Below are 27,843 nucleotides of genomic sequence, written 5' to 3'. Positions count from 1 at the left end.
TCTCTGCAGAACAAAAGCATCTCAACGCCAAACACATACCGTAGTGTGAAGCGGGATAGGAACCCACACGTTAGAACAAGAAGAAGAAAGACAAAGAAGCGACTGACAGATCGAGGAAGAAGACAGTCTCGTAAGACAGATAAGGCCCGAAGAAGTTACTTCGCCTCATACACGACCACGGACAAAGAAGAGCCGGGAGGATGGAGGATGCACGAGCACACTTTGCGGTGAAAGAAACGTACTTAATTTTCCTAGACAGAGGAGATACGACAAAGTGAGCTACTTACACCGTGATATCGTTAAATGTTTTTCCAAGAATACCAACTTCCTCCATACTTCGGCCCCACTTGGATTCACTACACGGAAAAAAACGGATTCCGAGGAGACAGATAGATATATACATAGACAGAAAGAGATAGATAGATAGATAGATAAAAGCGAATGCTTCGCTGCAGCCGTTTTCTAGTATCTTCTCTTTCCGGTGTCGTTACCTTGTGTGCGGACGTGTTTTTTCCCAGTCCTCCATTATTCCCTGAGGGGTTCTGGTGCTCTTGGAGAAGCCTGTGAATCTCATTCCCTGCTCTCTCTAAAGCATGTTCGTGCCCGAGAACAAGCGTCGCTTCAGTTAGATTAACTGCGGCTTCATCTCGAAATCTTCCCCAGCGCTCCAAATCCACTTCTTCTCCTATAACTGCCGATGCCGTCGGAGGGCCTACTTCGCTCATGAGCACATTGACGAAGTGTTCAAACACCGGAAAAAGTCTTTGTCGTCGTTCTTCGACATCTCGGGATACTTGCGCGTACAGGACTGAAGTAGGTGACGGAAGAACCGCCTGAGAGTCTACATTTGCGTCCGCCTCTCCTACTCCCTTTCCCTCATGTTGATTCGCTTCAAGATCCTCTGACTGTTGCAAAGTACCTGAAGACATTGTAGCTCCATTACTCCTCTCCCCGCTTCCCCGTGATGCCGCTGTCTGCCCGGCTGCGGCCCCCCCAGGTTGGGAGAAAGGATGCTGTAATCCGGCGTGAGATTCCTTTTCGGCTCGTACAAAGAGCTCTTGTTGATGTGAAACTAGAGAGACGAAGTGAAAGAGAAGGTTATAGAAGAAATCCAGCCCTGCCGTCTTGACTCCTAGCGACTCATGTCGTAACAAGACATCCGCTGCAAAACCACAAATCTGCTGTGCTGCTGTCTGTAAAGAAAGGACAAGGCTACGATCACGAGGAGAAGCAGAGAAGGAAGCATGATGCTGAGACGAAGAATCCCCTCTGCTGAACGGTGGAGGAGACAGAGGCCACCAGGGGTCTCCATGAAGAAAGGCTGGTAAAGCTTCCTTTGCAAGCTCCAAGACTCCTGAGGAGAAAAGCGCCTGAAGAAAATCTGCTTCACCGTGATATCCAGTCTAGGGTCCCAGGATGAACAAACAGGCAAACCAAGAGAACAGGTGAACATAAGGTACTGACGTGTCTGCACGTCTCTTCCTCCCCTGGATAGGTGTTCATAGACAAGAAGTCTTTGGTAAAGAGTAAAGTATTTCTGTATCCAGTATACATGAATCCTATTGACCATTACTATGTCTTCACGCCGTCTCGTTCCTCTTTGGCTGCGCTCAGTAGAAAGACTAATCTCCAATGGATTTCAGGTATTCGGTTTAGCTGGCTTTTGACAGCTCCTTCCTGACTAAGTGAACTGTTGATCGACATAGTCCGTACAGTCCGTCACATGATAAATGATCTCTGCCGGCGAGACAAAACGAAAATGAAATCACTGTAGCAAGGGAGGGTCACACTCACTATCCCCTAAGCAACGGATGGCGCGGAATTGCAACCCCACAATTAATCTTTCCCTGGTGAGTAACTTCCTCTAGATAAGAAGACTGGAGGAGTGGAATCGGGCATAACGAACTTTTTGATGACTACGGAGATTCCTCTGCAGTGTCTTTAAACCCGGAATCCCCTCTTCAGGCGTCGTTACAGCTTACAATATATGAGCCGACTAACAGGTAGGTGCCCCGTACAAATGTAGACAAAGACGCCGCTAAGCTTTATATGAAGGGGAGTACACACCGCTCCTGAAATGCGCATGCATAGGTAAAGCAGGCCGTCCGTTAGCATCGCCGACTCTTACTCGATTGGCTTCCTCTTTGGTAGTTTTACAAGCAGAGGCATATGCCTGGACAAGCTGTTCCATAACCGTCCTACAAGCGGTCTTCTCTCTCTCATCTTGCTTCCTTCTTTCCATCCGCGATGCACTAGGGTTCCCACTCCCCACCTGCCCTTCTTCCTCACAACGAACTCTGACAGACGCCGCAAGATCTGCCGCCAAAGCCGCCAGACACGCAACGGCTTCGCCTGTAGCTTGCATAGCATCGAGGACCTGGGCCTGGTCTGCTGAAGGGCTGCTACTGAGCGCAGACGCAGAACCTGGGGAAGGACCAGAGAGAAATCCGGGGCTGCGGGAAGACAGAGCTTGGAGAACCCGAAGAGGAGAGGGAGACGGTCCATCAGGAACCAGAAACGAGAAGAGGGGAGTGGTGGAGAAAAAAGGTTGATCAGATGCTTCGCTCGAGACGGCAGACATGGAGAGAGCAGAAAGGTGAGCGGAGATCCACGACCGGATACCCGTGACACATGCTGGGATACAGAAAAGACAGGCAGCCAATCACTCAGCATGCGGAGCTCGAAATATATCTGCTAGCTTTTGCAGAGAGGGGAGAAAAGTGCACGGACGAATGTATGAGTGATTGAGGAAAGATAGCGGGATGGGGCACCTGCATTGAGAAACGCAATAATGCACGCTCACTCACAACAGAGGGGACGTATGATAAACGGCCCGTTGATGGTCCACATGAGTGTAGGCCGATCCGTCGTCTCCAGACAGCATTCTACATTGCATGCGAAGTCTGTGAGCATAGAAATCGTTTCGTATCACATCCAAACTTCGCTTCGCCCTGATGTTTAAACAACGAATGCAGAAGAGAGATACGCGTCATATCACGACGCTTCTCTGTCTCCTTGCGCTTGGCCTTTTACTGTTCACTAATTTCAAGAGCGTACACGTGTATAAGGTCGCTTACATACATTCTCACACGGAGAAAGATGTCCATCGCGGAGTACGGAGAAAAGCAGATATACGCTCATGTTTACAGGAGAAATCACATCAGATCGAAAACTACGTACAAGAGACACATCGAGCCCCTCCTGCTCGCTGTTCAGTTGGCACTGACTGGACTGACTACTGTGAATTTCCTTAAGAAAGAGAAACAGCAGAACAGAAACGACGCTACGAGGTACCAGAGAGGCATTTCTAATCTCTGCGTCTCCCTTCATCCAAAAGAATTCCTGGAGTCGTCTGTTGGGAAGGCTACCAGATCGTTATCTTGTACCATCACGAAGAAGGGAACATGCCTAGCCCGAACATACAAGGGCGCAATGTGAAGAATCACTTAGCTCATTTGCCTTACCTGTCTTGAGTGCAGCAACTTGAGCAAGAGTTGAAGCATGTTTACCGGCATGGAGATCTTCAGACTGTTTTCTCTCCAGATACTCGAAAACAGACGCTGCGGCAGAAAGAGCAGATGCTGAATGTTTTTGCACGAGAACCCGCAGAATCTTTAGCCGAGTATTTTCTGCGAGAGAAAGTCTGAGATCAACACATAGAGAGGCTAGCAGAAGGAGGGAAAAACTACAAAAAAGTCTTGCGGAAAGCATCTCTTCCTCTCTGATGCTTTCCGGTTAACAAAAACTTCTTACGATCTAAAGCGTCCTCCTCATGAATCTCAGCCTTCTCTCTCGTCTATTAAACCTCCTCTCTTCTTCCTATCCTTTCTGCGTCATCGTGGTTGGCATGACTGAAGAGAGAGGCATGCATTGACGAGTGTCCCGCTTCGTTCACTTCACTCATGAGGAAGAACCAACATTTCCTTTCCTATGCTTATCTTATCCTTCCTTCTTTTCAGTTGCTGTTTCCCCACTCCTGCCGTGTCCGCAGTAATGGTGTTAAGGAGATGCGAGGTACCGAGTTTGGTTTATACCTGTGCTCCAGAGAAGAGAAAAGCTTAATTCAGCTACGACGGAAGACAGCAGGACAGGGAAATACAGCAACACTCCTCCCCTGTTTCATCTCACGCGAGGCTTCCGCTTGTATGTATGTATATATATATATATATATATACCTATATATGGCTATATCTAGAGCTTTCTAAGTGCCGCACACAAAAACATATACAGACATGATGACAGACTCTAGGTTGTCTTTGGGAGCATCTACAACTGCTACAGAAGAGCTGTGTCCCTCTCCATACCTTCACACCTCGGAAACAGGTACCCATGTCCACTGTTCAAAGGTTAGTAGAGACATACACGTGGACGGGGGACATTTTACATGTATTCAGGTTCATAACGAAGTTTCTTACACCTATTTTCTGTCACTTTCTTCCTCGTTAACTGGTCAGTCCTTTTATGTTTACACTCTGTTGCACACTTCTCCAGATCGATCCTTTACCCTCTGCGGAGACGCACGCTTTGTATGTCTCTAGTGGTGTAGACCATGTTCCTATCTCACCTTTGACTGCAGACTTCTTGAGGAAGAGCGACGAGAACTTCGAGAAGTGGTCCTGCTCCTTCCTCTCCTAACTTTTGTCCGAGGGCGACAAGAATTTCTTCCAGAGCGACTTCTGGTAATGTTGGCGGTCTTTGTTTCATTCCCCCACCTTCAATTTCCCCGTCGCTAGGCTCACAGCCTTGTGGACAAGAACTCGCTGCTCCGAAGACAAGCGCTGCAGACAAGGCAACGGCTAGCTGACGTACCACGGCTTGTGGAGCGTGCCTACAAGAAAACAGTAGCTGAACCAGACCTTGTCGGAGTTCCCTAAACACACCCTTTTCCGCATTTTTCCTTCTCTCTATCTCTGTCATACCTCCCTTATGGAATTCACTTGTATTCGTACCCATCTGCACAGAGAGAAGAAGGTCGATCTGTTGAGGAAAACCCGCCCGAGCTTGCGTTGCGAGCGTTTGAGATGCGAAATAAAGAAGACACTCCTCTTCAGGACTTAACTGGAAAAGATTTCCATTCTTCTGTTGAAACGACAAGGCGAATTTATTCAACACGGAGATACAGATGGGCCACGCAGCCTGCTGCTGCTGAAATTCGACTAGAAAACAGTTTGCTTCGGCGGGCGGCGTCGAACCAGCTGAAGGAAAGTACAAGCTCAGAACCATGGAACGGACAGAGTCCTCTGTGTACACACCCCCTGCCGCAGGCGCTAAAGGGGCACCGGGAGGTGGAGCCGCGCCAGGCAGTTGTTGCACGCCTTCTCCCCCGGGGCCCGGAGGGCCGGTGGAGGATGCAGAGAACATGACTAGAGTTGAAGACGGAAGAAAAGAACGGCAAAGAAAACAGAGTCAACGCGGGAAAAAAGAAGGATTGGACCCCACAGCGAGAGAGAGGAAGACGGGAATCAAGACAGTAAACTTGAGTGGAAACAGACGAAGAAAAGGAATGAGGACGAGACACAAGGAAGACATACAAGCTCTCGAAAACGAGAAACTGTTCCCCCCGGCAACAAAGACTCAGCTCGACTTTTGACCACGGAGAGGCCCGGGTTTCTTTGTGCCCCGCGAGGTTTCTGATTCGTCAAAAGACTAGCCTTCCATCAGTCTTGCATCCACACGGATGCCACTAGTAGAGACGACACAACGACTAGGGACGCGTGTCTTGCAGAGTTTTACGTGCACGGAGAGAACGAGAGATTTTGACTGCGAGGTAGGAGCCCAAACGGGCTGACTACACTCGAAGAGGCGGACAGGGTACTGAACGAAGATGTGAGTGTACGTTGTCCTCGCTAATCAGATGCGAAAACCCTTTTGTGGGGTTGGTGGAAAAGGAGACAATTGACACCGGCAGCCTGGCGAGCAGAGGAGGGCAAGTGCGTCAACCGGGTGGTGTGGACAGACAGCGCCAGCTGGCGACGACCCACAAGGTTCTGAAGGAGAGAAAGCGGAAAGGTAAAACTGAGTAGTATAAGAAAAGGCAACGCTGACGGGGAGATCCTGCCACACACAAATCCACTGAAGACCTTAACTCCTCCCCTGTGCTTCGTTTCTGTCCGCGGGTCTCGGACGATGCAGGTACAAAAAGACAATGAACAGGGGTCTCCCGTAGTAGAGGGCAGAACAAAGTCAGAGCAAACGGCCACTGCTCGACCTCGCCGGAGCTAGAACTATCGCATTCTCTTCTCGAGGGCGAATAGAACCAGCTGTTCCCGGTAGTCAATACATAGAGAGAAACTCCCAAAGGCCAAGCACTTCCTCTAACGCAAACCGGCTACTTTGTACAGTTTAAATGCCTACAGCCTCAACACTTTGTCTAACCTCCCTTCTTCCTGAAGTACTCGGGGCACACGATATCAGATGACGCCAGACAGGAGACTCCTCTGCACAGCTCCTTTACACATGACTGAAACCGAACACCACAATACAGAACTTCCAGAACATTGGTCAAGACGCCTCAGTAGACGACCCAGGGAGCGTGGCCTCCTTTTCAGGGTGCACGATATCAAGACGTCCCAGCAGATGAGACAGTGTTGTGAGAAGAGCAAAGTGAAAGGGTAGAAGCAGAGAAGGGGTCGTCGACACACGCAGTTGTCGGAGAAGGACTTCTGTCTCCCCGAGTGCTCCGGCTGTACAACAAAGAAAAGAGAGAGAAGCGCCCGCGACCCGAGACAAGGCTAGAAATGCGCGGTTTGCGGGGAAGGTACAGATGGTGAGTGGCCAACCAGCGCGGCAAGGGCGCGCGTTGCAGAGCGGAAGGCCGGAAGAGACGAAGACGAGAGGAAAAAAGGCTGGGAATAGGATGAAGGCGCACGAGGGAGGAGGGGAGGGCGCCGAGAAGAGAAAGAACCGACGAGAGAACGGCTAGGCCGACATTCAAAGCACAGCCAGGCACACGGAGACGTTGAGGAAAGTCGGAAGGTGAAAAGGAAAGAACCGGACAGAGTGGTCCAGGAATGAAAAATACGATGGCCAGATAGTCACGCGCTTGAACTCAAGCCGATAAGAAGTAGAAGCGAGAAAAAAAGAGAGGAAAACAAGCAGTATTGGTGCACAGTATCTCTCCTTATGGAGACTGAACGCTTCGCCGTTGCATCCGGCTGTCATACTGAGAGAGGAATGAGTCCGGGGGTCCACAACAGGACAGACCTGAAACGAAATTGATGTTCAGCTGTTGTGTGATGCACAAAACATCGATGTAGCCGTTGGCTTTCTGAGTCATCACACACATTCCACGGAGTCGTAAGAGCTGCATGGGCGCGAGACAGATTGAAGGAGGCGCATGCATTGCTTCTCTGTGTCTTGTCCCATCTGGCCTCGCCTTTCCTTCGCCGTCCACTCGCTCTCGTCCTCTGTCCTTTCTGCCTTCCATAGAAACGGAGTTGCAACTAAGAACCGAGAGCCCAGGCATGAGGAAGGCTATGGACCGCATACAGCCTCCATCTTTCAGAGATCGCACATACAGGAGGCACTAAAGAAATTCCGCCTTTCTCTTGTAATTCTTCTACTTCAGGCCATGACCGAAGACGAAATCTCTTCTGGGGAGCTAAGAGGAAACTGCCATCTTTCCTTTCATTGTTCTTTTCTTCCGTGATTCCTCTTTCTCTCCTGAAAGCTGTACGGACACGTTTTCGGAGGGCTTGGCCACTCTTTCTGCTTGCGTTTTTCGCTTTTAGGTTCAGCTTCCCTTGGACTGCAGACCAGAAACTAACTGACAGGAGACGTTTCTCCTGCAGGCGAGCTTTCTCCTGCAGATGACGTTTGTGTCCAGCGGCTAGTAGTCACGCCAGGGGTCCCCCTTCTTCGCTAATCAGCTTTTCGCCGGACCTGCCATACCTTCTCCGTTAGATGGCTTGCTTCTTAAACCCGATGTTTATCCGCGCATCTTACCGTTTCCATCGATGCTACGGTGGCAGGGAGCCGGGTGGAGTTTCTCGGGGGGGTTCTCTGACACACAGAGTCTGGCATCAGCCAACTCACGATCTGCGTCGTCATCTCAGAGCCTGCTGTTCTCCGTTTTCCGCCAGGTGCTTTCCTTTCACGACATTACGTTTAAGAGCAGACCCTTGCGAACAGCCGAGCAGAGCAAGCAGTTCCAGCCCGTTACCGCCGGTGTCACCTTGGTCGTCCCTTCGTCGTCTTTCTTCTCTAACTAGTCTCCGCTGTCTCCCGTCTATTCCAAGCTTCTCTCTTTCGCAAAAACAGCCATTACAAGTCTGCTCATCTGCTTCGCGTCCTTGTGCTTCTGTCGCCTCTCACGAAAATGGAGATGACTTCTCTCTTCGCCTCTCTTCTGCCGATCAGCGTCACATTGGAGTGTTCTACTCCAAGTCTCACGAGTATGTCCGCCTTGTTCTTGAGAAGTCCCCCTGCTCTAAGTCTTGTTCAACTTATGTTTCGTCATCCCGTTTTTCACCGGCTTCCTCCTCCATAGTCTGCTATAAGCGTTCCCCCTCCGGGGATCCACTGGGCATGGGACAAGAAGAGTTAGAAAACGTGTCTGCTGAGAATAACCGGGAGGCCAGAGAGATAGTGAAAGAGCACAGTAACACGGCGGACCCCGTGACCCGAGACACAACCTTCCTTTCCCTGGTCGCCTACATTGGAGTTACCTCTTTTGTGGCGAAAGAACTGGGTGAGGTTGTATACGTGGAGTTTCCTCAGGCTCTCTCTGAAGCGATAGTCGAGCGAGGTGAAGCCATTGCCAGAGGACAGTGCATTTCGTCTCCGGAGAAATCTTCCGGACACAAACGGGAGGCTTTAGTCTATGCGGTCGCGAGAGAGCAGAAAAAAGACGTCCTTTCTTCAGGTTTCTGGGTAGATAAAGGAACCCCTATTTGTTCTATGGAATCCGTTAAGAGTGTAGCTGAGGCGTATAGTCCGGTTTCGGGGGAGATAATTGAGGTCAATGAGAAGATCAAGGAGGCTCCCAAGCTGGTATTTGACGACCCAGAGGGAGAAGGCTGGTTAGTTAAGCTTCGGTTGTTCGGAACCGCCTCACGCGGGGAGGATGACCCCAGAAAGGAGAATAACATGGTCAGCGAACTAGTCGAAACGGTAAGGAGGAGGCTCCTGGACGAGGCACAATATGCGAGACTTCTCGAGCAAGAAGCACGACGGTTTCAACAAGGTGACTCTTGATAAGCTGAAGGTGCTGATACTCGAAGAGGGGAGGGAGAAGAGAGGAAGAGGCAATCTGGTAGCAAACAAACCCTCGTCCTTTCTTCTGTGGTAAACAACCCCATGTGCGGCTGAAGATGGCTGTGCGAAGGGGATTACGAGACTTGACTGGATAGAGCATTGTGGTGGTGAAGCGGAAGGACATCAGATAAGAGAAGTCTCAGTTATTGCCGTTCTGTGTTGAGAGACGAGTACACGACTGTCATTATCTCAGATTCGTTTTTCTGCAGTCTGTCAAGTCTCTGCTACGTCCTTGTAGAGATTAGAATTCTCTTCAATTTTTCCGGCCCTCACAGGCCGCCTCCCCTTTCACGAAGCAACAGCTGTCGGTCGGCGCTTTTTGCACTCATTTTTTCCTCTTCCTTGTTTGCTACTGTGACGACTCCCGTGTTGAAAAAAAAAGCAGACAGGAAAATAGACATACGAGACCTTATACCCTTCAGATCCAGACACAACGCGAATTCCGTCATTTCTCTCTGCTGGTGTCTGGAGTGCTCTCGCTATCACCGCGAAGCCGCAGTTCTTTATGCCCGTTCTGTTGCGCCCTCCGTTTGGTTGTGGGAAGGAGTAGCCCAAACTGGTTCGATTCTGCTTCACCTGAAGTGTGGCCTTATCCAGTGACAGTGAATGATGAGTAGCGCCCCTTGATGCATTACCTAGTGGACTGGTAACTATTTTTACTTCTCACGAGTGTATATATGTATACGTGGACGGGAAGCTATGCCTGTCTGTGAGTCGTAAAAGAGGGAAGGGCAGGCCTCTTCGCCACAGAGGATTTCATGGGGCGAATTCGTTCTCTACTCAAGGCCTTTACATGCCCTTGCTAGGAAGGAACGTAGAGCTTGTTTTCCGTTGCAAGCACGAGGTAGGGAGGGAGTCGATTGTCTCCTTGTCGATTGTTTTCCTTAGTCCCGCAGTACGTCTCAGGTCCAAGGGTCACTCTACGGAATATTTGAGAGTCGAGCTACTTTCGTTTATCTCTTTCGTCTCAGTTGTACCGTTCTCTCTTTCGATACTGTCTTCAGTTCTCCGGTCCCCCCGTCTTTCCGGTCTTTCTGGGAAACATCACTCTCTCTGGTTGTTTCCTCTCAGGGTAAATCGCGGTTGAAAACCCTTTCTTTTTTGTAGGGTGAAGCACCTCGTCAACAGAGAGCAGCCGTTGTTCGGTTTCATAACGCCTCAGATAGTTTCAGGTTTTGGTAGTTTGAATACTAAAATTGGGCTTTGCCTTAACTGTCATCGTACGTCTCAAGCCACCAGGAAGGTCTTCATTCACCACTTTCGCATCAGCGTGAGAATGTCTCGGGAATAAAGAAGTACGCTGGCGTGTTGCTTGATAGATCTCGCTGTGCGGTGCGGTGTTCATCGGCTCTTAAGAACCCCGTCTGTTTCTAGACTGCTTTGAGAGAATCCTGGAAGGCGCAGTGTGTAGGAGCGGTACGCCAGCGCCTTGCATGAGTTTTCTCTCGTACATCCCGGGAAGAAGCAATTGTACAGCACAGTGAAGTGAGATATCAGGAGAACAGAGGATGCGTGACCTCAGTCTTCTGTGGCCAGACGAGTGGTGGCGAGCCAGATATATCATAAGTGTCACTGGTTTCTATTTAGAAGAGTTGGGTGTGTCTTTTGAGTATCTGTGGAGATTTCTGATGGTGCAGTGAAGCGATCCTAGAAGGGATCTCATGCGTTGCGGGATTGTGATGCCGCACGGTGCTATTTGACCTTTATGATGTAGAGTACACTGCGTACAGCTTGAGCTTTTCCGGAATGTCGAGCGCCCACGCGGATACTTTCTCACAGCTTCGCGTACGTACATTACACCAGGAGACTTACTTGGACACAAAAAAGGAATGTAAAGACGTTTCTTTGCTTCGTGCAAGTCCGTTGAGAATTCCTTAAGACGACGTTTTCTACCAAAACTCGTTCTCCAGATTGTGGGTTCGCGTGTGTGTCACTCTCTTTCTCACATGCAAAGCATGTGAAGAGGGGGGGAGGATGAATCCACCTTTGCGTAATTCACAGCAGACTTTACCTGAGAATTCCACTGTTGAGGCAATACCAGAAGGCTGGTCAGGAACTAGGTAGATATCCAAGCAGGACACATGTACAGAGACGTAAGCGGGGTTGTAACGTATGTGCCGCCTTTGGGTATATGTACTATTTACCTCTTTTTGTGCCCCATCACGTACACTTGTGCACGGTAATCCAGTAAGCCGGGTTCCTGACCGTCCTGTCGAATGCAAACATATCTAGGCACTTGTGCGGATGTCTCTGTAATCGGCACGACAACAGTATCACTCTTTACTGACTATGCACGCTCTGCTAGTACACGTAGTACACTGGGTCTGTGATAGGACACCAAGGTTGCTTGACCCAAAGTGGACGCTGAAGGACTTTAGTCGCTTTGAGAGGGCACCCCTTGTCTTGTGTTTGTAATGCAACGTAGATGAGTTGTTGTGCCGGGAAAAACTTGAAAGGGGTAAAGCAAGTTAAGGTGCAGACGAACGATGAAACTGCCTGTGTTTCAGACGATGCAGTGTCACGCCTGTCCGTGATTCACGAAAAGCCGCCAAATGAAAGGGTTTATACCAGCATGAAGAGAGCGATGTAGCCAGGAACAAGTAAGGAAAGAATTTTCATTCTGCCGTATTGTGGTCTTCTGTCTCACTGATACATAAAGTTCGTGCCTAGCACGAGGAGCAGACGTGGAGGGACACGGGCCTATCAAAACACACGCTCCTGCTTCTTGTCGCCGAGCGCACTGTTGTCCTACTCGGAGTCCGATCGTCCTGGGATTGGGGAAGTCCGTTTACTTTGGACGAACTCAGAAGAGAGTGAAGGAGTTAGGGAAACACTCGCCCTCTCTGTGGGGACTGGTGCGCTCTAAGCACGCCAACTGACAGGTGAGTAGATGATTTATGGGATACTATTTCCAACCTTTCAACATGATGCAACAGTCGCGATGATAGAGGACGACCATAAAGAGCGTTGATCTTGGGCTATTCACAATTGACAGGCACGTAGAGGTTCTTTTGTATGGTGCCTCACCTATCCTTCCTCACATCACAATGGACTAGAAATTTTGTATTTTGTTACTGTGAACCTTCGCCATGTTGGCAAGTCGTGTTCGGGGGTGCGTACGGCCATGTACCTTTGGTTGGAAATGAGAGATGAAACAAAACGGGTCGACAATTTTCGCTTTCGGACGTATAATATCAGTCGCTATTTGCCATCTCTCCGGGGCGTCCATCAATAGAATGTGAATGTTTACGGTCAGGTAATGAGGAGCTCCTCGTGAAGTTTCTCTTCTCTTTGACCCGTTTTGTTATCCCCTTACTAGAGCTAGATGGGACCGGTGAACTGACCTAGTTCCATGAGGTTAGAGAGACGAGGCAAGTTTTGAAAGAACCCCCTGACACATAGAGGGGAAAGGTATGGTGGTTCTGTGTTACCTGTACATTGCATGAGAGACCGGATATACATGGAAAGAGCTGCGTACATACAAAGAAAAGCGTAAGCACTCGGATATGTAGGCAGGGGCCAAGACCCCCGAACTTTCGTCAAACGGAGACTTTACTTGAGGTTGGCACCGGGGTCTTTCGCCCTGTTTGGCTCTCGCGTCCGACAGAGTGAAACAGCGTGTTCACCGTTCGCGAAGCAATATAACCTTGGTATACCCTATGCCATGCACCCTCGGCTTTCCGTGCTCTTCTTCTAGTATGCTTCTCGGCCTGCGGAGCTTTTCTGCGTATCTCTTGTCCCCCGCGGTCTCGGTTTTTTCCGAACCCTCGTTTTTTCCCAAACTTTCTTCTTCTCGCCTTTCTTTTCGTTTTCTCATTGCGTTGTCGAATCTCTCCTTTCTCTCCATTTGCTTCGGTCCTCACACCGCCACACTCCTCTTCCCTGGGGCTGCCTCAGCCTTAAGTATTTGCTGTCTTTCACTGGTGTCCACCCTCTATCATAACGCTCTCCTTTTTCTCTTCTTTCGCCTTGCTTCGTGTCTGACTTTCGGGGCGGCTCCCATCCTCGCCATCGGGCAGAAGGTCTCCTGCTGCCTCTGAGGGCTGAGGTTGTGACCCCTCGGGCGACGTCGTCGGCGGCGGCTCGAACTGCGATAGGGACATGTCATTCCCGAGGTGAGAGAAATCATCAATCTCTGCATTGTCGGTTTGTCTCTCCGTATTCTCTGTAACCTCCTTACTCAAAATAGCCGGCTGCCGTTCTTCAGGGGGGAAGAAAACTGTTCCGTACGCTCCGTTTTCCTGTGGTAGGGGTACTGGCGTGTCTGGTTTCCTCTGTCTTTCTTCAGTAGGAAGGAAGTCAACCCGACAATCTAGTCCTGCTGGTACGCCGGCGGTCCTGTCGTCTTCGGCGGCAGGTTCCGTCTCCGTTCTTTGTGCCTCAGGGAAGTGTATAAACACGAGGTTTTCTCGAGAACTTAGACTGTCAACTTCCTCAACGGCTTGTTTCCAGGGTGAGATCCTTTCCTTGTCTGGCTCTTCACCGCTTGATCCAGGAGAGGGTACACTAACTCGCGACTCCTCGCAGCAATCCTCAACGGGCTTCTGCTCGTGTTCTTGATACGTCTCGTCTTCATGCTTCTCTTTCGCTATGCTCTCGTTCTCAGGCGAGGGCGTACGGGATGACTGTCTGGCACACCCTTCGTCCTCACAGCTTTCTTTTTCGCTGCCCTGTGAGACAGGCTGTTGAGGTTGTGATAGGCAAGAGTTTTGCTCTCCCCCGCCTTGACCGTCGAGCACAAACGATACAGAATTTCTGTTACTAGCTGCGCTGACAGGCCTGCTTTTTTGCGGAGGAGTCGGACGTATCGGATCTGTGCTGGGGGCGCCGTTTCCGTCGCTCTCCTTTCGACCTTCTTCACCCTCTTCCACGGTTGTGTCGGATTTCTTTTCTTCCTCATTGCCCGGCAGCACCACTCCTGCTTCACCTTCGTTCCCCAGACCTCCCCTTCTTGCTTGGTCTGCCCTCCAAGATGAACTAAGCTCCGGAGGCCTCCTACATCCCGATCCTCCCACGTCATCATTCGGGACGATCGAACAGCCGGACTGGAGAAGGAACTGCCGAGTGGCTTGCTCCTGTTGCCATTCCAGCCACTGTCTTTGTTCCACAGTGGTGGGTGCCGGGATACCTCCGGGGGACGTGGGGGGAGGACCTTGTCGCAACTGTTCAGCCAGAGGTCTAGGGTTCCAAGGAGATAGCAGAGGCAGCTCGGATCGAGCCAGGTATGGTGTACAAGGAAGTGAGTTGCCGGCGCTACTCGCTTCACCCTGCTGGTTGTTGGTGGACGAATTACTTTCTGGAGCCCTGAGAATATTCACCGTGTTGGCATTCCTATCACAAGGAGAAGTACACGATGCGTCACGCTTGTCTGCCTTACCCGTTGCTGGCGACGGAGGGTAAGAGGGAAGAAGGAAGAACCGGGGGGGAGGAGACGGGGAAGGACTAGAGGCAGGCCGTGGTAAGCAGGCGAAAGGAGGAGAGACTGACGCGGGTTTAGCTCCCTCGTTGATACGAGAACCAGCAAGCTCGCCCGGAACTGGTAGCCGGCTGACCGGACCTGATAGTGGTCTTCCTATTCTTTCAGCGAAATTTGGAGGACGGAAAGGAGGCGGTGGTCTCATTCCCCCAGCGGAGAAATGCCGCCTTGGTACCGTCACGTTACTCCGGATTTCTTTTGGTGTCCCTGTTTGTGAGCCGCCTTCCCTCAGCTCAGGGTTGTTTCCTTCAGCATCGTACGGACAGGTCGGTCCTATCTGCCCGGGGTCTTCAGAAAGAAGCTGGGCTTTCTGGTCCCCTCCCTTTGCATTCATCTTGCAGCCTGTACCTTCCGCTTCGTTGTTTTGGTCACCGAGAACTTCCCCCTCTCCTTCTCCATCAAAGTCCTCACCACCCAGTTGCCCAGCAGTCTGCAGGCCAGGTGCTAAGCAAGATCCGGCAGTTCTTTCTTGCATGTTCTGACAGAACGCGAGGTTGTCAGCGATGTGCTGAAGTCTTGCGGCTCTGTCCCCCCCGTTGCCACTGAGGCGGGAGCTGTGCGAAGATGCTCCGGCACTTGTAGGTCTGTTCTGACAGTCCAGGGCTTCTATTGGGAGTAAGCCAGGATGCCAAGCTTCAGGAGATAGCGACCGTCGGCTATTGGATGGTTCACTGGGCAGAGCGTTTGGCTGCTGTAGCTCAGGAGAAGAAGGAGCCCGACTTGGATTGACCGAGGCTTCATGTTTCACCAGCTCAGCAGGTGCTTCGGAGGGCGGACTGTTGTTTTCTGTCTCATCTTTTTTTGCAACAGACGAATCTGACGGGGAGCGTGGCAACACCACAGCTTCATTCGCTTCGTCGTGGCCTCCGCCTGTGGTGCAGGATGGCAGCTCCATTAGGACTGCATCATCTGTATGAGACGATATGGCTTCGCCGACAGTGCCTCCCCCTAGACCGCTTGAATCACTTAGATCGTCGCCCCGTTTTTCACTTCCCTCGAGCTGTGTCTCTGTCGCGCCCAGTGCGGCGTCACCGCTGCCTGGGGTTGTGCTCAGATTCAAACTAGCACGTGCCCCGGATCCGGCGTCGGCCTCCTTGCGTATTTCCGCGTTTTTCGCTAACTCAGAGGAAACATCCTCTCCGTACGTTTGCCCCAGGCATTCCTCACCCGCGTCTCTTGCGTCGTCTTCTCTCTCTTCGTTACTGTCATCCATCTTCTCTTCTCTGTCACATTCCGGTGGTCTTGGGACACGCTCGTCTTCTCTTTCTTCGTAGCACGCTATACGACCGTAGAGGGATGCGAGTTTTTCTGCAGAACCCTGTCGGGCCAGGCCCAGAGAACGACACCGGGGGGACTCGTGTATTTTCGAACAATCATCGTTGTCGTCCCTGTTGCTGCAAGGCAGCTCAACGGCGGTGTCGACTGTTCGGCGTTGCTCCCCGTCTTCGGCATCTTCTGAGATACCAGGCGCTGACTGCGGTCCCCCGTCTGCGGGCGCCTGAGCCGTCATCTGTGCTACCTCTCCACGTTCTGCTGGGTGGTCGTCTGAACTGGCGCCCCGCGTGTCAAGACTGCCTTCCAGTTGAGTCTCATTCTCAGCAGTTTGGTTTTCTCTCTCTGTATCTGCAGCGTCAGGTTGTCCTACCATTCCCTCTCCACATGGCGGTTTTTCATTTGGAGTATCACCTTCCGCGTCTCCGCCCAGACGCTCCCTCCGTTCTTGCGATGCAGCGGGCTCTTCCGGTTCATGCTGTTCTATGCCATCGCCGGCTTTGCTTCGTTCGCCGATATTTTCCTCTCCGTGTTTCGTGGTTTCTTTATGTTCTTTTGACTGCTCTTCTTCCCCTTGGCTCGCGGCACTGTTTGTCGGAGTCCCCCGACTCTGTCCTTCACACCCCTTACGCACGGGAGCGACTACTGAGCCTCCCCGGTCTGCCGGGCCGTCTCTCCCTTCCTTCTGAGATCGCCTGATCTTTCCTCCCGGTCTGGTACTTCGTCTGGTGATGCTTTGCTGGGACTGAAGGCTAGCCCTTGGCCCAGTGGTCTGTTCGGCCCTCCCACCGCCCCCTGCCCCGTACTGCCGGGAACTCGTTGACTTCCTCACTCCCTCTGTAATCTCGGGTGGCGTCTTCCTCTCCCCGTCGTTCAGCCCCTTTTCGACTGTCGTCTTCCTGGGGGGCTGCATTACAGGAGTTGACGGCTGCAAGTCGAGGTGCGGGGCAGCTGCGTCAGCTTCGGTGACTCGCTTCCGTGTTGCAGACAACTGGACGAACTGCTTTTCTCTAGTGCGGGAGGAACCAGGGTACAATAGAAGCGCACCGCGTTGCTGACCTATCGCAGAAGTGCTTGATAAGCGGGGAGGAGACGGCTTGGCCGAAGGCGTGGGAGCAGCCGACGAGCAGCTACCTGCTTCCGAATTTTCCCCATCATTGCTATCGCCTCCTCCATTCCTCGAAGAGCCGATGTCCATAAAACTTACCAGACCAGAGTGTGTGCTATCGCCTCCTGCAGAGAGCGGGGGCGATTGGGAACTCGAAAATAAAGAAAAGGCTCCAGGAGACTTTACGCTACTCCCCCTTCGTGTACCTGGGAAGAGCGCCAGAGCCAGAAAACACCCAGTGTAAGAACAAAGAAGGGCAGGTGCGGAAAGCAAGGACAGCTATGGCGACGAATAATGACTCAAGACTACTCTTGCCGTTTTGTCGTGTCTCTGGTTTCCAAGTGGCTGATGTGGGTTCGCGGAACGAAGTGAGCATAGCGAGTCTGCATCGAAGTCTTTCGGTTTCTTCCGCGTGCGGATTCCTATGTTTGTCCTCCACGTCTTGATGCTACAAGGGCGTTCGTGTTGTGCACATGGAATCCTCGGCTCACACCTCCCTGTACAACTGTATTAGGCGCGTCCAACTCGGTACCAGTGCCGATGCATGTGTGCGCGTACCGGTGACAGTTGTCACCCGGTACTGACTTTGTCTATAGAGCTACAGGCTTGTTTCTTCCTGCAGTCCGGGACGCCAGCAACAGCATGCACTCCACCCGAGGCCTGATGTTTTGTGCCAAGTCCTTTCTTTTTTGGTAACACAGTGCAATCTCTACTCCTGAGTTTCTCACTGATCGCGTTTTTCCGTGTGTAGGGACCCAAATCTCTGCGCCCGTATAGACTGGCGGAGGTGAGGCCACTGCGCGGAAACATATTTACAGACCCTGCGACATGCTCCTACAGTGCCGCTTGTATTCAGCGTGGGGCCCCGGTGTCCGGTATCTCCTTGTAGTCACCTCCGTTTTCGTCGAAAGTCGGCGTGGCAAGAAGACACATCTTCTCCGGCAGATACAACGTCCCTGCTCCATCCCCTCTTTTCTTCCTTTGTCTGTTGAGCGCAATAATTGTCCTTTCTCTCAGCTCTCCTACGCTCAAAGGCCTGTCGCCCAGCGACGCAATAGCTGCGCTTCCCCTCTCCGTTTCTGTATCCCAGTCTTCTTCTCCCTCACTTTCCTTCCCCCCAGAATTGACAAGGCCCCCCATCCGGTTATATGACTGCCCTTCTCCGTGCGGGGCTGACTGACTGATGTCTGCTGAACTGGGGGTGCGTGACAGTCCTGGACCGGGCGGTCCTGCCCCTCCGATTCCTCCCCTGTCGCTAGACCCGCTAGACGCAGTTGGAAGCCCGTTAACCCTGCCTGCTACAGTTGGCTTATTCCTCAGAAACGTTGCTTGATACGATACCTGGTATTCATTTCCACCTTTCGTTTGCTTGGTGCTCACCTCTGATTCCCTCGGCGGCAGCGCTTTGCTCCCGCCGGTAACTGAGTTGGCTACAGCGCCTGGACCAGGGTGTCGAGTTGCTGCCCCGAAACAGCATGGTCCTCCGTTACATGTTCCCGGGGGGCAGGTGGGGGGTGTTCCGCTGTGCGTAGGTGTGCATACCGTTCTCCGCGGCACAAGGCCGCCAGCAAATAACCCGTTCCCTAAACCGTTGCCTCCTGCACCAGTGCCCCCCCCGCTGCTCATTGGACGAAAGCAGGCCGCAGCAATGGGAGGCGTTGGACCTCTTAGGAGTCCGCGGCCGTGCCCGCTAAAACCCGAACCCTTCTTCTCAAGATGTTCTGCCGCGTCCAAGGTAGCAGACGTCCTAGCAGTTAGGATGTTTGCCTTGTTTGCGAGTACAAATTTTTCCACATACCAGAGTAGAGGAAGAATGTTTTTAGCGTCTTCATCGTCTGCACAGATCGCAGCATCGGCCGTGGGCGCCCCAGTCGTGTTGGCTGCGCCAGGGCGTAGCATGGCCGGCCTCGATGAATTAGGCGAAGACGGCAAGTGCCCCGAGTACGTGCCGGACACTGGGGGTGGCTCCTCACATCCAGCAAGACCGTTCCAGACGCGAGTTAGAAGAGAGGCTGTGTTAGAGAGAATTTCGTGAGCCTCAGAGAGACAGTTCAACTGTCTTTGGATCAGGGCGTTCTTGCCAGCAGTAGCATATAGCATTTTCGAAATCTGTGCCGTCACATCACTCAAGGTGGCATCGGTGAGTCGCTGCGCGATCGCCTCGTGCTGGGCCTGCTGACGGATGTGCTCCTCCAGCTGGCGCTTTTTCGACTCTGTTGCCTCCAACTCGAAGTTAAGCGTGTTAACGTATGTCATGATGCTGTAGTTACGCTCTTCGAGTTGAGAGAAAATGGCCACAATTTCTTCGGGATCTGAACCGTTGTAGGACAAGAAAGATTCTGGCGCAGGTAACTGGTGGTTGCTAGTCCTGCTTCTCTGCGTCCCGTTGTTTCCATCGGCAAGGATGCAGAACGGGACGGTAGCATCAAAGAAAAGCACTAAGGCGTGACAATTCAGGAAGAAGTTTCGTTGCAACCGGCTCGAACAAGATGTCGCGGTCCAGTTGCTCTCGCTCCACGTTGAGCTGCTTTTGCCAGCTGGGCTATGTTGGGTCCGATGAGACTGCTACTCGTGTGCACCCCTAAAACCGCAACCGGGCACTATCAAGTGGCCGCCCCTATTCAGATCACTGGAAATCACGGTTGAGTGTTGAAAAGCTTACTCGTACAGGACGCCTGCGAGATGGCTGCGCATCAGCTGCACTCTAGTGTAAGTAAGTGCTGGCACGTACATACATCCGTCTTTCGAAGGCGACCGGTCTCCAATCTCCCCTCACCGTACTCCACAGACTTCTCCCCAAGAGAACACATCGCCGGGAACGCTCACTCGTCATTCAAGCGCGTCCCAATGATGGTACTTCTTTCGTCCATGATCTGTCAGCTTTCTGGTACAGCTTTGATAGGGGCGATGCACTGGTGCTACTCGCAGAGAGCGGTCGAGTCGGCTTACGTCCTTTGCCATTCCCGAGAGTGGTCCAGATCGATAGGCAGCAAGGTTCCCAAGAGTCCGTAGTCCCGCATGACCCGTCTGCGACGAAGCTCTGCGCCAGCGTAGTTGCATGTGTAAGCGATGTTTGTCTATGACTGCTACAAATCGCAGTGTGTTAGTGTAGAAGCCCCTTAAGCGGAAGAATCGCCACCGTAAGAGCACGGGCTTCGAACGCTCAAACCAGCCAATTTCGCTGCTACTGCGAATTTTGATTCGGCGCCTGCTGAAAACGGCCTTCGAGAAACAGCACAGTAGTCTCGAAATAAAGAATTCCCACGGAGTCCGAGTTGCACGGTCAAAAGGCCATGAACAGCGTAAGGGCGTAAGCTGCAGGTACTGTAGGATCATGGCAGTGTGATGGATGAACAGATAGCCTGGCGCAGCACTGTGGGCTCACCTGAAATCCCCGTTGACGTTTTGATGCTTTCCATCGCCCGCTCGAAGACCGCAATTTTGGTCCGGTGCTGTTTGATACTATGGCGTTGCACTGCGTTGAGCAAGGCCGTTCTAAGAATTAACTTCATCAAACTCTCCGCGTTGAAGTTTTGCTCCTCCTCTGCCACGCTGTACGGGCTTCCCTTAGCCTGAGCCCTGTGCGTTGACGACTCACGGTGTGAGCGGATATCGAACTCTTTTATCAGGCGATCCTGACAGGCAAAAAGAGCTGCTGGGAGGAATGAAGAAAAATCTTGGTAAGGTCACCTGCTTCGAATGCTCTTGGTATGTAGCACTCCAGTCTTCTGCGTGTCTCCGCTCTAAATCGCTCCCACCCGCTGCGCTGTAGGGCACAAGAATGGCAACCTGCCGGTCTCGCTGTTCTCACAACGAGATTGCGGTTTCTGCGGTTAAACTACTGAGAGAAGGCAAGCACCTGAAGCTTGAGGTGCGAGACGGCACAGGTTTCAGGACTTCTCGACAGCGAAGGTGTTGTCTTAAAGCAGAAGCTCTTTGACCCATCAAGGACTAATTTTCTCACTCTGATTCGTGGTTACTCATTTGACTGGGGGGGCGGGGGTTTATATCAGTGCAGTATTTTCGGGCGTCGTTCCCCTCCATTCCTGGCGGTTGTCACTACCCACTGAAAGCTACCTGCTCTCGGAGCTCCTTCTGCATAAGCAGACACTGCTCCTTGAAGTCTTCTCTCTCTTGCTCCTTTGCTTTGTTGAGTTCCTCCATCTTCTTGGTGGTCTGGTACTCCCACTCTTGCATCTGCGCCACCTTCTCCTTCACTTCGTTAAGTTGTTCTGTCTGGTGAGTGAGCTCTTTGGCCACTTGTCTGTAAACTTTCTCCATAGAAAGCCGGTCCTTCCGGTGTTTGTCAATTGTTGCTTTTACTTTGTTGATCTCATCATTAGCGGAGTTTAGTTTCCCAAGAGCTTGGGACAGGCGATTCTCGAGAAGAGTCAAATTGTATTCAGCCTTTTGTGCCTCTGCGCGAGCGTTCGCCTTGTTGTACGAATACCGGAGTCTTTTCTCATGGAATTCATGTTGCGCTTTCCGCGAATATTCCCCCAACTCGTGCAGCTTACGCTTTTCCATCTCTAGTCGCCTTGTCGTTCGCTCAATCTCCGCCTGTAACCGCGCGACGTGATCTTCCAAGTACGAGCTGTGGGCTCCCCCATATTGTCCCCTAGCGTTTCCTCCAGTGCGCGGCGTTCCTGCGCCACGTGCAGCACTTGGACCGGCTCCCCCATTTGCGGGAGACTGAATATGTGGAGGGGTTGCCGACATTGTGCTGTGGTTGCAGCTCAGCAGTGTCTGGTTCGGAGACAGGGAAGTTCTCCGCAAGGAACGCTACGGCCAACGCCGGAGCTGAGGCTCACCATAGCCGCGCAAAGGTGCGTTTCCAAGAAAGGCCGCGCCAACAAGAAAACAGTTGCAGCCGTCAGCAGATCCCGGTGTCAGAGAGTCAATTCCGAGAAGCGTACCCTGGCAGCAATAGGCTAAGGCCTGTTTTTTGCATTGCTCAGTCCACGGAAGCTTGTCTCATCTTGAAACAAAGACGCTACTGGAATTGAGTTACCCGGGAACTACGGACAGTTTCGGTCCCCAAGTACACACCTAACTACGGGAAACAATGAAACTATAGCAGTCGGGTATTATCCATGCACACCATTCGTAAAAAGCAGTCATCCAGACTACTCGTGTACCGTTACGTCGGGGACTGTGTGTGAGACGCCGGCTGTGGAAAGAGTCCCTTGCGATACATGAACAGGTATGCGAATGACATCACCGACACATGGCAGAGGAGTATAAATTCAGCTCTCATCGCCTGCGTGTCGGGATCTTCAACAGTGCCTCTTTTTCGGGTCCGGCCTGGCACGTTTCAAGTCGCCTGCAGACGGGCTCTGTCGCCAGTTGAACAAAGCAAGGCCATGGGAGCCCCATAGCTCCCGGCCGTGTTTGTAAAGCCCCAGACGCGGAGACATAGAAGTGGGCACGCATGTGAATGCGGGGCCTACGCAAAAGTGGACAACAGCACAGGATTTTGAAAGCCACATACAAAGTCGGAAACGACTATCTGCTCACCTTCGTTTTCCACCCCCTGGGGCCCCAGTCTTGTTTCTCGTAGCCCTCAAGTGCCGGGCCTGAAGTTGCGATGGCTGGGAAGCCAGGACGGGGGCCACGCTTAACTGTAGTTTCCTCCGTTCCTGCAGTCTGGAAACAGTCCTAGTCTAGTCGGTCCAGCCCGGCCGGTGCGGCAGCGCCAGAAGCAATTGACCTTTCTCCACGTGTAGTCTGCAAGGCCACACAGTCTGTTCTTCGTCACGACACCGGAGCAGCCCAGCCCTCACGGCTGTACTTTATTCTCTACGAAAGCAGAACTCAGATGAGCGCCGTCCTCGCCGTCGCGCCTTCGTCGCGATAGAGGGTCTTCTTTGCCACCTTCGGCACGTTAGATGTAGTTCACCCGTCGCCATTCTACCCGCACTACGGAGTGACTCAAGTTTCTGGTGGTTCAGCTTTGGCGATAAAGGAGGTCCTAATCGGTTATGCTTTCGTGTGCTGCCGACTGATGGACATCTCCACACGTACTCGGAGCAAAGAGTTGTTCTCGTGTGTACTCTCGAGTGGTGAGCACCCCCACGCGCACTGGGGAAGTCTGTCAAAGAAAACATGCAAGTGGTGAACCCTGGTGCGGCGCTGTGCTAGTAGCTGCTGGGTGCTCAGGTCGCTGCCCCAGAGAAAAAGTGATGTGCCCAAACTAATCCACCTAGAATAGATATACAACCCATAGCTAAGATCATAGATTGACCACCGAATACCGTTCGGGCAGCACATGCAGACTTTGTTGAAACCTAAGTACGCTGTAAGATAGCTATATAAAAGGAACTTGACAAGCATTAACAGATTGAAAAAAATATGCATCCCGACCCATCATCCGCGTGTGATGCATGAGACACTGCCTGTACACACTGAAGAACAGTACCTTCGCGCGTATGTGGTTGACAGAAAAGAGTGCTTGGCGTTAATCCATCTAGATGCCCGCTCTGCATTACAACGCCTGCAGGGGTTGAGTAATTGAAATGGGTCTCGGCTGCCAAGGGACCGCCCAGCGGCATCTTTGCCCTGGTTATTCTGCCTCTCGTTTCTCGGATACGAGACATGTAGCCATGAGCGTCTTTCCTTGCAGAGTGCCACGTGTCCCCTCATGAGAGCTACAGATGAATGTTGCTCGGAATTACCACCGGACCCTCCGTCCCCGGCATTCCGATGGCACCACACTATCAGCCACGTGCTTCTGCTGCTATCTGCACAGCGAGGCACGGCGGGTGTGCTGCTTGATGCCCACCTCAGTTCCGTGAGATGCGCATGACAGCGAGCTTGTAACTAAGAATTCACCCACTGGACCCGCCTCCTAGTTTTGACCGTGTATCCACCTCGCATACACTTGCAGTCCCAGGTTTGCCAACTTTCTCCATCGTGACGAATCCCGGCGAAAACACGTCTGAGTCCGGAGAAGGGCGCTGTATATTACCATCAAAAACGGGTTCTCGGCCAACATTGTCTCCATGAAAATTCCGAAGTCGGGCAAGTCTAACAAAGCGGGAGAGCAGGTAGACAGGACAGCTGTTCAGCCACCTGCAAATCGTTATTTTCTTTAGAGTGACCGTGGCGCGGGGGTCCACCATGCAGGTCAAACCGGCGGAGCCGGTAGAAGCTTTGGCAAATTCTGTGGTGCTGAATTCCGCGGCGGTCACGCTCGTGACGTCGCCGGGCTGGCGCGAATCCGCTCGAGGGCAAAGGGGGAGCGGCGCCGTCCACTGTCGTGTGGCGACGCTCTCGGGGGCCCCCCGCCGCGTCGGCTCCGCCCGCGGGGGCCGGTAGGCTGCGGAGCCGTGTTACACGCGAAGCTGAGAGTACGCCAGCAGCATCCAACACAAAGCAGGGCCTCTTTTCTGCTGGACCGGACATCGGACGGCAGAATAACTGAAACCCAGCGCTTTAAAATTTGTGAGATTGCCGCACTGAGTACGGTCCTCGTTTTTTTCTCTCCGGCAGTTTCGACTAACCTTCATGTAACCCTCTGCCGCCGCCGCGATTCATACGGTGCGGTGCGACCGCATTCACTCCGCTGTACCGGCAGAAGCACGTCTATGCAAGACTGCCCGGGCTGACAGGCCCTAGAGAATCTGGAGCAACTGGCCGTCAACTGCTGCTTAGCGGAGGCCTGGGCCCGGACGTTCAGAGAACTGAGCGCTGTGTCGGCCTTGACCGATGAACTCACCGACCAAACCGGCCCGGTCTGCGAGAGTGTGCCTGACTACAGCAGAGGCCTTTCTTAATGACTCGCCTCGCTCTGGGTGACTATCGTTGGCAAGCGGTGTATTCGACGACCACGACCTGTTCCGCCTCAGTCCGCTTGGACAGTTGTCATGGGCGCGTGCATGACCTGACGGAAGGAGGGCTCCTCCCCGGCCCTTTGCCTCTCCACTGGAAGAAATAGGAGGTTCCCCTCCGACTGGATAGGCGGGCTTGCTGACGTATCTGAGGTCGGCAACGAGTTTTGTTCTGACCCCGTGGCCGATCGCATGTCCTGGCTCGTTGACATGGTTAGGCAACGACGCAGTTGCAACCCCGCGTTGCGGCTGCATCACCAATTCGCAGTTTAGCATCGACACCGTGCGCACCGACGAAGGATATGACACAATGGGGAATAAGGTAGAGGCGGGTTCTAAGCACCACAGCCTCGGTCGCGTCGTTCTTTGTTTGGCGTTTTTCGTACTAGCCTCCCTTACTTTTCGATGTCGTGTTGAGCGTGAGGGAAAAATTCCATATGTCTCCCAGTGGGCGCTCATCCGCCGATCGGCAGACGGACTACGAGCTGGGCTTCGGATGCAGGGAGATCGAGGACGCCCAAGCCAGTACTCTCTGATACGTCCGGCGGGGTCTGACGCCTTATCTCAAGACAGCTCACTTGAGGAGGTTAAGACCTATTCAGAAAGGGAGCAGAAGCAACACTACCTTGGAGTGAGGTAAGAGAGTACGCGGCTGTTGTTCACTTCGTGACTCGAAGAATGATGAACTTGGTATGCCTGGTCCGCACGGATCTGCGTGGCGACGCCGTCGCTCGTCAGTCATTGGATGCTATCATTTTCGCTCTACTCAACATTGCTTTTTTCACAAATACAGTTCCGGTATTTGGTTTTGTGCCTGCAGACTTGGTGAGCATGCGTGCCTCCTTCTCGGTCTCGATGGTCAGTCAGGGAGTAAAGGCACTGCAGAAGGGGAGAGGCCCGTTACTGCCCCCCTCCGAACAGAGCCGGACCCGCATAATCAAGGGCTTTTCTGGCGCTCTTCCCTCAGTTCGCACCGCAGCAGTGGTCGCCCCGGAGCTCTAGTGTCGTTGATGACTCGGTTCCGCCCACCGGAAGGTCAATTCTTGTTTAAAAGGCACGTTGGAACTGGGTCAGAGGATAGGCCTTTCGGCCGCTATCCTGGACAAACCCAGAGGGACGACGAGTTGCTAACCGACAGGACCGCCTGGCAGAATTCTCATGACTTTTTTGCCAAGCTCATAAAATCAAGGGTGTTCGTGACACTTTTCCAACGTTTAGTTCACCGACATGCAGGCGACACTCGAGGTGATGCGCCCGGCCGGAATTCAACAGCAGTTGCATCCACCCTCGAGACAGGCTCGTCAGACGGTCGCAACAGGCCTGCTCACCGACTCGTGGTGCTGCACAAGCGTAACGCTAAAACACAGCTGTCTCAACGGTCAGAGGTCACCAGAGAGTCAATCGTGCAAGCGTCGTCATCTCTACGAGGTCTCACTGTGCCGGCCGCTCGCCTCGACCCAGAAGCTCATACAGACTCTTACCTGACGGGCGCTTGGACCCTCGCCTCATCCACACACGGCTCCGACGTCCCAGTTGGAGAGAGGGTATCTTTCTCCGACTCTGATCAGTCGCTTCTCTCCAAACTCGGGGGCCCTCTTGGCCTCACACCCAAAGACGGTCACCCTTTTACCCTTCACTCCACAGAAGCTGCACCGGCGCGCCGTTTGTGGGGTAAAAGCTTTGACAGCAAATCGAGTACCCGCCCGGCGGGTACTTCCGGATGGGGAACGACCAGCTCCAGCGCCACCAGGACCGGGTGGAGTCGCCCGGCCGACAATAGATCGCGACAATGGGGTACGGGGACATCAGGATGGGGAGCTTCCGGGTGGGGAACTTCCGCTAGGCGCGACCAGGAACCCGACGACGCCTGGGGAAGCCAAAGGGTACCTGCAGCAGACGAATTTCTGGACGAGGGAGAAACTGCTGACCGCCGGGGAGGCTTTAGCTCGAACAATGCCGTGAAGGTAGGAGGGGGTATGTGGCAGGGTGGAGATCGGGGAGTGAATCCAGGTTTAGCCGACTTCACTGGGTTTCAGAACAAACTTTACAATGAGCAGCGGGAAGCGATGGCTGCTTGGAATGAGCAGGCCGAGCAGGCCACAGCGCCGCCCTCTCAAAGCCACCAACAGGGGCCCCCTCCGCCCTCGCGCGGCCAGCCACAAGGACCCCCTGCGCCCTCGCGTGGCCAGCCGCAAGGACCTCCTCCGCCCTCGCGTGGCCAGGCACAAGGCCAGGACAAGACCGGCGATTCCAACGCGAGGATGCCCCCGGCAAGCGGCGGCCGTAGAGGCCGAACTATCTTTCTGGTACCCATTCACATGTCCCATGAAGAACCAGCGGCGGCACCCTTTCATGCGGGGGATAAAGAGAAGGTACAACAATTACTCAGCAGGAGACACCAGAACAGGGGGGGTCTCACACACTGGGCTTACATATGAGGTTCTGGCCTTCCATACTCTGTCCGCGTTGGACGTGCCGGGTGAAGATGGAGACTGTCGGACATAGGATATGCAGAGCCGTGTTAGTCATAAGGGAGATTCCACGGAGTGTACTGTTACTAGTTGCAGGCACTGGCAGCTGCACAGCAGTACAGCGTAGGAAAGAAGACAAAGAAACGCTCGCGAAGCACAAAGTGCCAATGCAATCGAGCCGGTAACGCTGTTTACTTTATGCACGGATGACAAAGAGTACGGAGGCGACACACGATTCAGCAGAAGCGGGGGCTTACCGCGGCGTAGGAGGCTCTGCAGTAACTTCGTAGTAGCCCCCCGCGCTCACACATCCGTGCACGCAGTGGCGAGGATCGATGCGGACGTGTGGCCTCGTGCGTGCTTCCGTTCAGTGAATAGTCGACTGTGAATAACTTAACTGGGGGCACTCATGGTGCCGACAGCTGACAGAAG

General features: G+C 52.8%; 4 protein-coding genes across 4 annotated transcripts; 1 reads left to right on the top strand and 3 right to left on the bottom strand.

The window, feature by feature from the left end:
- Positions 1-485: 485 nt before the first annotated feature.
- CSUI_000661 (uncharacterized protein) lies at positions 486-7,237 on the bottom strand (the record flags this gene model as incomplete). Its single annotated transcript, XM_068060892.1, has 4 exons — positions 4,565-7,237; positions 3,465-3,643; positions 2,129-2,634; positions 486-1,403 (listed from the first exon to the last, which is right to left on the bottom strand). Coding segments are annotated over exons 1-4 (2,400 nt in total), but the record flags the coding sequence as incomplete, so codon positions are not given.
- A 190-nt stretch (positions 7,238-7,427) lies between these two features.
- On the bottom strand, positions 7,428-18,738 carry CSUI_000660 (uncharacterized protein). The gene is made up of 6 exons (XM_068060891.1): positions 14,166-18,738; positions 13,544-13,708; positions 13,275-13,370; positions 11,915-12,137; positions 10,986-11,040; positions 7,428-10,327 (listed from the first exon to the last, which is right to left on the bottom strand). Exons 1-2 carry the CDS (start codon positions 17,199-17,201, stop codon positions 13,673-13,675), a joined length of 3,072 nt encoding a protein of 1,023 aa, XP_067927145.1. The 5' UTR covers positions 17,202-18,738; the 3' UTR covers positions 7,428-10,327; positions 10,986-11,040; positions 11,915-12,137; positions 13,275-13,370; positions 13,544-13,672.
- A 3,678-nt stretch (positions 18,739-22,416) lies between these two features.
- On the bottom strand, positions 22,417-24,266 carry CSUI_000659 (uncharacterized protein; the record flags this gene model as incomplete). Its single annotated transcript, XM_068060890.1, has 2 exons — positions 23,530-24,266; positions 22,417-22,557 (listed from the first exon to the last, which is right to left on the bottom strand). Coding segments are annotated over exons 1-2 (363 nt in total), but the record flags the coding sequence as incomplete, so codon positions are not given.
- Positions 24,267-24,471: 205 nt separating this feature from the next.
- On the top strand, positions 24,472-27,312 carry CSUI_000658 (uncharacterized protein; the record flags this gene model as incomplete). The annotated part of the gene is made up of 2 exons (XM_068060889.1): positions 24,472-25,576; positions 25,761-27,312. Coding segments are annotated over exons 1-2 (1,878 nt in total), but the record flags the coding sequence as incomplete, so codon positions are not given.
- Between the last annotated feature and the right edge of the window lie 531 nt (positions 27,313-27,843).

Source organism: Cystoisospora suis (assembly GCF_002600585.1).
Source record: "Cystoisospora suis strain Wien I chromosome Unknown contig_257, whole genome shotgun sequence".
In the NCBI taxonomy this organism is placed as follows: Eukaryota; Apicomplexa; class Conoidasida; order Eucoccidiorida; family Sarcocystidae; genus Cystoisospora; species Cystoisospora suis.
Note: the sequence above shows the minus strand (reverse complement) of the source record. Positions and strands in the feature narration are given on the sequence as shown.

Bases quoted from the DNA above. Each gene is read 5' to 3' on its own strand.
- CSUI_000660 (XM_068060891.1), bottom strand. From the start codon at position 17,201: ATGGACATCGGCTCTTCGAGGAATGGAGGAGGCGATAGCAATGATGGG. The intron at 13,709-14,165 runs CTGCCGGGCAAT...AAAGGATCTCAC, and splicing joins AAGGTGAAGCAGGAGTGGTG to CCTGGAAACAAGCCGTTGAG.